The sequence below is a fragment of the Patiria miniata genome, unplaced genomic scaffold, assembly GCF_015706575.1.
Source record: "Patiria miniata isolate m_02_andy unplaced genomic scaffold, ASM1570657v1 HiC_scaffold_16, whole genome shotgun sequence".
Taxonomy (NCBI): Eukaryota; Metazoa; Echinodermata; class Asteroidea; order Valvatida; family Asterinidae; genus Patiria; species Patiria miniata.
This window is the reverse complement of record NW_024037054.1, coordinates 4,916,640-4,926,360: the sequence shown is the minus strand read 5'-3', so window position 1 is coordinate 4,926,360 and position 9,721 is coordinate 4,916,640. Positions and strand designations below refer to the sequence as shown.

General features: G+C 39.4%; 1 protein-coding gene across 3 annotated transcripts in view; it reads left to right on the top strand.

Moving 5' to 3' along the window:
* Positions 1–106: 106 nt before the first annotated feature.
* The window catches only part of LOC119722737, a 44,125-nt gene continuing 34,510 nt past the window's right edge, over positions 107–9,721 (top strand). For all 3 annotated transcript variants that reach the window (XM_038193035.1, XM_038193033.1, XM_038193032.1), the window contains exons 1-4: positions 107–214; positions 3,666–3,940; positions 6,883–7,009; positions 8,128–8,240. In XM_038193035.1, coding sequence (XP_038048963.1) covers positions 3,707–3,940; positions 6,883–7,009; positions 8,128–8,240 — 474 coding nt within the window. In that variant the 5' untranslated portion in view covers positions 107–214; positions 3,666–3,706. The remainder of the gene's footprint in view (positions 215–3,665; positions 3,941–6,882; positions 7,010–8,127; positions 8,241–9,721) is intronic.

The following is a 9,721-nucleotide window of genomic DNA, read 5'->3' as shown; positions in this document are numbered from 1 at the left end:
TCACTCGTCTTAATCATTGATCTCCATAGAGTGCGCCCCCTCGTGTTTGTCAAACAAACTTTCTACGCGTGGAAGTTCAATCATGCATGCATTTGTGGCGTGTATGTGGACGGTGGAACATATCTGACAAAACTTAGCAATGCAAAAGCAACATTTGCGACCTTTTACCGGAAGACAGTAACATGAGATGGTTTAACACTGGTACAATATGATGGTAAGGTTGACGGATAACGGAAAGTATCGCTCTTTGGACATTAATCTGACATGTAATGTAATAAACTCGTTCTTTTGCGTTGTCGTTTTGCGTCACGCAATGTCAGCTCAGATCAGGAGGATGAGACGCCGGTGTTTGCGGTGCGGTGCGGTGCGGTGCTGTGCGGTGCGCGCATGCGGTGCTCGGTGTGCAAGACCTGTCAAGTGTCACATGCCTGTCAAGCGTTAGCCCCATAAATGTGGCCTATTTACTGGACTGCCTCCGTAAACATAGGCCACACATCCACATGTACAAAAACGTGTCGCACTTTGCCAAATTTTGATTTTCACATTTAGGCTTAGTTTGTAGGGTTTTTTGCTTTAGAAGCATACTCACCCTCTTTATAGGCTAATCAGAAAGTGCTGCCTTTATCAGATGTCTATTTTTCGTGAAATTTCCAGATTCATTTGCACACATTTGCGTATCAAAATTTTAACATGAAATTTCACAAAAAATAGCCATCTAAAAAAGGCAGCACTTTCTGACTAGCCTATAAAGAGGGTGAGTATGCTTCTAAAGCAAAAAACCTTACAAACTAAGCCTAAATGTGAAAATCAAAATTTGGCAAAGTGCGACACGTTTTTGTACATGTGGATGTGTGGCCTATGTTTACGGAGGCAGTCCAGTAAATAGGCCACATTTATGGGGCTAGTCAAGTGTGTACCTCACACTCACAATCACACCATAGAGCAAGGTGTCGGTTTAACTGGAGTGTAACTGTAAGTGTAAGGTTTTCTTTTTCAAACCTTCTTCTTCCAGATGAGCGCTAACTTCACAATTGAAGACTACAGCACTTTTGGTGGGGTAAAACAAATTGCTGTTCCAGAAAATTGTCAATGTAATATCAAACCGCCACTGACTTCTGAATTCTGTCAGTGTCACAAAATGTTTGGCATGTGTTGACACTTTGACCATGCTTTGACAGGCATTATTTTGGCTACTTCTGATTCTAGAATTAGAAGGCTCCGTTACGTTGGCCTCTTCTCCATGACTCTACCATGGTGATTTTTCGGGGGTCAATACGCTATATTGGAAATGCACTTTGAAAGACGAAATACCTTTGAATGGAATTCCAATTTCTGAAACACTGAAAATGTTCTGAAAATGTTTTAAAACCATGGACATTTGGATCACGGGAAAATTTTTAAGTGGAAAATCGGAGTTTTTACTCACCAGCCTCGCGTTTCTGATCCAACGAACACAAGGGTCATGTGTGTTTACATACGTTGCATGTGTGCTGATCTTCGCGTGACCTCAGCAGGTCAACTCTACATTCGGCTCGACCATTTGGGATGGAGGGGGATTGTATGCTTTGCATCGCGCAACGGTGCATTTTGGCGCGGAATATGCTGCGCTATAAAAGTTGTCAGTTTTGGTGGACTGTTTATTGATGGATCTTTTCATCCCTCTTCTGTCCAATTTAAAAAACAGTCAACCAAAACTTACAGCTTGTAACGATACAGCCCAGCGTATTCAGTGCGCTGTATTTGTGTATTGTTGATGTACATGTACCCTAACGTGGCACGGCCCCTAACGTGGCGCACTTTGATTTTTTTTTCTGTAGCGCCTAGCTAGAGCAAAAGTTGTAACTCAAATTTCACAGAAATTGAAATTTCATCAAGTTCTAAACACTCCCGTTCATAAATTACGAGTTAATCTACCCGTTACAAAGTTAGAAGGAAAATTTATTTTGGCGTTATTTGCCGATTTTATTTCGAAGTGGCGTCACATTTGCATAATTTTTGCACAATTTTGGAACACGTATCAGGAATAGTCTGGTGCCTGCCTATGCGTTACATTAGCGTTTGTGTTTGTATGCAGTGTCTGGGATAAAAACAGAATCAATTTTTGAAGTTTAAATGTTACAATCTTATCCCGCCAATATGAAATATCACGTTTCATATGAGCAAATGGAAGAGGTAAGGAGTGTTTTGAGAAGGCGTTGATGTTACAAAGTTACAATGAACATGAAAACACATAATGCATGTTGGAAGTAACAATACCAAGTACACGATATAAATCCATTACTAGCCAATTGCGGTATCGAATCAGGATACAGGAAGAAAGTTTCCTATCCAGGGCTTACTACTGAAAACAAGGTTGGACCTGAAGTAAGCGCTGGGGACGAGGTTGAGCTACACATATTTCTCATCTTGGGGAATTCCCTTGTACATAAGCACATGTTGAATGACCTTACTGTCCTCTGATTGGCAAGTTGGTCTCATTGCCTTCTGTCCATGACTCCCATCACATGATATTTTAGATGCAGGGATGTTTCTCATCTTGGGAATTCCCTTGTAAATAGCACATGGTTTATATACATTCATTCAATCACAATTTAGTCACTACATAAGGATAACTGACACACTCCTGTAAAAATATTCCAAGACTGGTGGGTCGACAAAAGATTGGAAAATTATAATAAAATATTCCTGAGAATATGGTAGGTATTTGATTCATTGTCAATGTTCAAACTTCTGAAGCTACTTCCAAAAGTCTTAGATTGGCAGAGTCGCGAATAGTATACGTTGTTGTCCCATTGGGTTTTTTTTATAGATGGCATGAAGTGGCTGGTACGTGGCAATTAATTGCGAATGTACTTATGTTGTGGTAAATTCGTTTACAGTGATCCTGGTGATTCATTTAATACAAATGACCACACCTTTGTTACTCAGTGATACTTGAGATTAATTCCTGACAAGAAAACCTAATATAGGGTGGTCCAAATTAAAAAAGAACCTCATACTTCCACTACCCTGAGACTCAAATCATATAACCAATGCATGGAGAATCTTTTTAGAAGAAAAAATAAACCAAGATCGCCCGATTCGGTTGAGTACTTTTTGTTCTGTACTTTTTGTTTGAGCCTATATTGTGAAGCAAGGTGGGGGCCATTTTTGTCCCGATGAATAACTTAACTACATGTACATGTACGTCCGGGAATTAGCTTTTATTGTATACCGTTATGTAATCTAGGGATCCATATGAATAATACCCACATGAAAGAAGTATCCTTCACAAAATAGGCTCTGCAGCAAAAACTACTGGAGCGAATCGGGATATTTTGGTATCATAATTCTTCTAAACGGATTCTCCAATGGGTACAGGTGGTTTGAGTCTCAAGGTAGTGGATGTATGAGGATCCATTTGTTGTTGTTTTTTTCACCCTGTTAAGTGAAGAAAAACGATAAATGTTGACTACATGTTGAACCTTCGACAGGAAACCATAGTTGTTCCTTTACGCGCTTCCTTTCACAGGCAAGTAATAAAACGAGGGGATTTTCGCTGAACTGGATCGTGGGTAAACAGGGTAATGTTTGAGCGATTTAATTAAGTGATCCGGAACTGTTGCACTGACTGTATCTCTGAAACAGGCCATACGTGTATTCATTTCAGGTTTTTTGTTATTTAGGAGGGCCAATGTTAGCCCAGCTACACTGGTGAGGCACGCAGATGAAACCCCACGTGGCCATGGATGTCGGTGATACTATCTACCCGGCCTGCCTTTGGCACACCGACGCAGAGAGCAGTCCGGAGGAAACGCTGACCACATACGTGGAGCAGGCCATGGAGAGCTCGCCCTTGTTCCAAAGACTAGAGGCAGACTTGAAAGAGTGCCGAGACTGCATGGGCGTGTACCATGAAGCCAGGGAGCGACTGATACAGAGGGACCTGGCGTACGATCAGGTAAGGGCCGTCCAAATCATTTTCATGGTCGTACAAAAAGAACAATCCTGAGTCAAACCTGTCAATGTTTTTATTGGTCATATGGTTTTCGAGGATTTTACATGTATAATGAATTATACTGTTTTTGATAGAGGAAACGAAGGCATAGAAAAAAACAGTGATCATCATAACCTACTTTAATAACTATGCTGTTGCTTTGCTATATGGGGTAACTGTATACTATAACTGTATAAGGTAAGGTTGCAGACTAAAGAAACCCAAATGATATACCCCCCACTTCCGAAATTCAGAAAAAATACTCACAACTCTCCAAAGAGTGGGTTTGAGTCTCACGAGTGAATTTTTTTCCAACTTTCAGTCGGGAGGTAACACACTGAGTATACAGTGTTTATACGTCTGTGAAGGACAAAACCAAATATTGATTTACATCACCCCGGCGCAAATTCCATCTTGTGAATAGTTTTATTGTGGTGCCCGCTGCTACATCTGATTCGAACCAGCCAACTGATCCCTGTATATTTACATTATAAACAGAGATGAAACTTTTCCGATTTTAATCGGAAATCCTACTTTTTGAATTTTCCAACAAAATTTCTGATTTTCTTACAATGTGTCCCACAAAATTTGAGTTTGTAAAAAAAAAATCACAAAATATCATTTTATTTCAATCATTATTTCGAGGAAAATCGACGAAAAGTCGATGAAAATGGCACGTTAAAATCATTGCGAACGTAGTTTTAATCTCTTTCACCAGTCGTTATTGGAGTGTTTCAACGGTAGAAACATGGGGCATAACACTGATCGGAGCCTCTTCCGGCTGGTCAAAAGGTTAAACATCGACAGGTGACATGGAAAAATCACTGTGTTGCACGTACTGTACAAAGATGATATGCAATGGTACCAGCGTACGCACCGCACCGTACCGTCCGGCCGCTGGCGCTAGCACATGGCCGGTCGGGGAACGGGTAGCCTTGTGAACGATCCAGTCGATAAAATCATTATGTTGTGCGTTTTCGGATGTTTCAGATTTAGTTGTACAAAATGCAGTGCTTTAAAAATCATTCATGATGATTATCTCGTGGATAACAAAGAGAGCATTAACGAAACATTTCACTGGCATTTGTTGGAAGAGAAACACGATAATGCCTGATTTTTCCCCACGTACAAATGCAAGTGGAGTAGTGGAGTTGTGTGGTTGAATCGTGGACATGATTGAAGCACCATTAACGGTGCCCTTGTCTTTCGGTCTTTTCACCTCGACTTTCTCAAGTAAGAAGTGAACTCCTTTGTTGATGACTCCATTACTCTAACCGTAATTCAGGCGTTTTATGCAATGAAAACACTGACCCTTTTTTTTTTCATTGTAAAATTTTGTTTGAATCAAAAATAAAGTAGAAATTGGTGTCCGGAAATTGGGCATGAAGTGTATTGTACATGCATGTACACGTGTGTAACTGCAGCGCGGCCCAGATTTTGGAAACGTATTTTTGTTCGGCCTGTTTTCCAATTTTTTGGCCATATGCCAGTTTCATCTCTACCTATAAAGGGATCCTTTAAATGTTGAGGAAATTATGTTTACAATCACAGCCCAACCCATTACCTACCCAGTTGAAAAAGTTAACTAGGTTATTTTGTCAATGACAATGGCAGCTGTGTCATGAACCAGTGTTGAACTTGAACACTGCAGTAAATACATGTAGACGTCATTGCAAACTCATGCCCATGTGTAGGATTTGTATTCAAATGCATGCACTGCCGAGAAATGTTTCCCTACGGAAACTGGGTCCGTGACCTGACACTGATACTACATGTCATTTGACAGGTAAAGGCTAGTCGAAGATTAACCCTCCTGCTGTCTGAACAGTCGCAGACAGTAACAAAAAATCAATCGTCTTCCCCAGCCATGCCTTTTACACAGGCTAGTCACCGTCAGTCAGATCATATTTATAGCAAGCCTTCTGACTAGTCAAATTCAGTCAACAACACTGGTCGGCCGACCAGCATTGGAAAACCCTAGTTTTTTTCAAATACTGTCCCCAATTTACCTTATTTAGTCAGTCTGCGTTTTGTTTACAATCAATCACGCAACCATTGAATGGGTAGAAGCCAGCTGGACTATTTCCCTGACCTTGCAATTCCCAGATGTATATAAATTGCTCCATTTCAATTTAAATGGGGTCAGGGATCTAGACTACAAGGACATGATTGCATTTTTTGGTTTTTCCAGCATCTCCGAACACAAATCTTCAAACAAGTCAGTGTAACAATATTTTCTACAAAATACCAACCCCCCAAATCTTTCCGTTTCTGAAAATTACAGAAAAAGCAAATGTTGTATATTCCCTTTAAAAGATGTTTCATCCAAATTCACCACTATCATTCAAATTCGTCCTCGAAAAATTCCACATGCTTTTAAACAGAACCAACTTAGTCATTTACCATTTGGTCACCCTCTTTAGTCACCGGGTCAAGAATATTTGTCATTACAGATCAAATTTGTCTAAGCTTTTGCCGAATGGCAGGTTTCAGAGATCGATTTCTTCTATATCAAAGAGACGAATATGATTACTGAATTACAAGGTTTGGCATAGACGAGACGAAATGGAATACTCTGCGACAAAAACGTGTGCTCATCGTTCGATTTTGCTTGAACTGAATTTGAAATTGTCTGACAGTAGACGAAATTAAACATTGGAAGTGCACTAAATCGATGTTGATGGACAAATTTGAATATTAGAAACGGTGAATTCGAATGATAGACGTTTAAAAATAGCCGGGAAAACCTATATTCAAACCTGAACCAGGAAAAAGCTATTTGAATATTCGTTTGGTGATCAAATATTTGGTATGTTAGGGACAACATTAGCCCCCCCCCCCAATCTTTGCTCCTCCCCCCCTCCCAGTCTTGGCTATGAAGCATTTGTATTTCGGTTCAACTTCAGGAACTGTTTGAGCTGGAAGGGAGACGGTTGACGGAAACCTTGAGCAGAGACTCGGACGAGCAAGACATCTTGGTGCCTGTCACTGAGGTGCTATGGCATCCTTTTCTCCTTTTCAATCCAAACCTAGGTAAGATGACGAGGTCTAACAAACAAACAAAAAACATGTTTATGTTAAATTTGATTTTTTTTTTTAGGCCAAATTCAGACCTCAAACTTTTATTGCCATATTTGGCCAGAAAATTAAACAAAGTGTATTTTGAAAATAAAAAAGTCTTCCCTATGTGACTTATTTGTGTATGTTATTGGATAATTAAACTTTAAAGCAGGTTAACTATATACAGAATACAGAGAAACATATTAACATTTAATACTTTTCTACATAGTACCTGGATAAGTTTTAGGGTGTTGCCATAAACACACAATCTTTTATCGGCCTTACAAAGTGGTCATGAAAATCAATTATTTCGCGACACTAACTCTATGTTTTTGTATGTGTTTGAACAGGCCAAAAAGTTGGCTCGGAAGCATTTTTTTTTTTCACTTCCAAAGTCAAGTGAAAAAATTTGAAAACAATAAAATGACTTATTAAACTTAATAAAATGGGTACTTATATAGCACTTTGAACTAAAGATCAACGTGCTTTAGATTATTATTACCCCTGATCATTAGGACAATGAAACATTCCAAATACAATTTCAGCTCCCTGGGGAGTATACAGCTCGATGCTGCCATTTCAGCGCAAGGCAGCTAAATCAACCACAATAACCATCTCTACCCTCACAGGTACCCATTTACTCCTGGGTGAGGAGAAGCAATGAGTGACAAAGTGCCTTGCCCAAGGGCACACGCACCACAACCCCTGGTTGATAATATTGTAAAGCACTTTGATCTTCGTTAGAAACGCTATTTAAATACCTTTATTATTATTTATTATTATTATAAATATGAATTTGCCTTGTAAATTATTTCACTTCGGAGTACCATGAAAGTGGATCAAGCTCAAATTGAATTTTTTTTTGGTACATTTGAAACTTACTCATAAAAATAAATCTCATTTACAGATTTGTCATTTGAGAAGAAATTCTCTCGGCAGAACTAACAGCAACTTGTTGATTCTCGAAGAATAACAATATTCACATCAGAGTTTTTTTTGTAGAACTCTATAATATGGCTGTGATATTGAGAAAAAAGGGGCCGTAAGTTTGTAATATTTTCCACCGGTTGAATGTATGTTTCGCATCACAGAGGCAGCGTTCTGCAGGAGGCTGTTGGAACTGGACGAGACTATCGGACTAGAAGGATTCCTCACGGAATGCATCCCTACCATGTACCTTCTCTTGATACATCCAAACAAAGAGGTAGCTTTTACAACAGGGTGTACCCCTCCCCCGATATTGTTTTCCGTACCCGATGGGCATATTTCGAAGTACGTTGAGTTGCAAGTCAGGCTCTCGGATTTTATTTTCCCTTGAAAAAAATTCATCCAAACCACATATTGGTAAAAGAAAAATGTTCCAAATGACTAACAAACCTTTTTAAGGGAAAAAAAAAAGTCAAGAAGAAGAAATTAAAAAAAACAACATCCAATGTGAATCAAACTCACACCATCGGATCGGATTTGTAATCCAATGTAGCATTCATGACACTACAGCAGTGACTCGATCGATGTGGTAGTTTTAAAGCTATAGTCCATCATTTGCAGCTATCCGAAAAGTAACTGGCGTAATTATTGTTGAAAAACATACTTGGTTGAAAGATAGTAAGGGAACTAAACTCCCTGTGAAATTATTCTTTCTGGCAAGCTGTCATTTTGAAGTAATCAACGAAAGAAGGCATTTCCAACGGTGATTCTTAAGAAGCACCGTAGGAAAATTTAAATTAGTAGTTCGTTTTGTTATTCAGCGCAGCGCGCGCAAGTATTGGAACGACGCACACACGCGCGCGGTTGTTATAATTCGTCGGATCAGTGCGCGACGTCGCGTATAGCTGCAATTCAAAACATGATTCAGTAACTTTTGATTTGAAATTGAGATCTTAGAATGCTGGTTTTTCTCGGAATGTACAGCTGAAGCTTAGCTGAAACTTTATCAGGTTAGTTGCTTAGTATCCCTTATTAGATTTTGATCTCTTTTGTTGCTTCAAACGAACAAAATGCACAAATTACAAATGATGGACTATAGCTTTAAACATTATACTATTGCATGTATACATGTGTATGTAGGGCCCTCCATCATAATTCTATATACATGTATAGTAGCGAGCATGTGGTATGGAAAAAAACTCTCAAAGCGCTCTCTTTCTCACAGCTTTTAAAAAACATACCTCACAAATATCGATACTTGGAGAGTATTGTTCATTATCTTTCTAACAATGACAAAATCTTTCCAATCGGGTAAATATTTATTGAGTTATGGCCATTTGAAAACAAGTGCCGCTTTTTCGTTTTGTCCACAGCGACTGAAATTTGATTGCCGCAATAAGAACACGGGCCGAAACTTGCATCCGTGAAGGAGAATCCAAGTACATTGTAGAGGGCAGCGCAGTAAATATCTCAGAAGTTAACAAACAGGGGCCAATTTCATAGGGCTGCTTAGGCACAAAATTTGCAAAAGCACAGAAACGTCTTGCTTAATAAAATCAGGTTACCGGCCAAAACTCCATGCGATTGTTATGCTAAGTAAACAACAGCTAAATACCAGTCACAAGCAATGTACATCGCATGGAGTTTTGGCCGGTAGCCTTGTTTACTAAGCAATGTTTTTTTCGTGCTTAAGCAAACTTTGTGCTCAAGTTAAGCAGCTCTATGAAATTGGGCCCAGTCCTTCTCAGGACTGCCGTC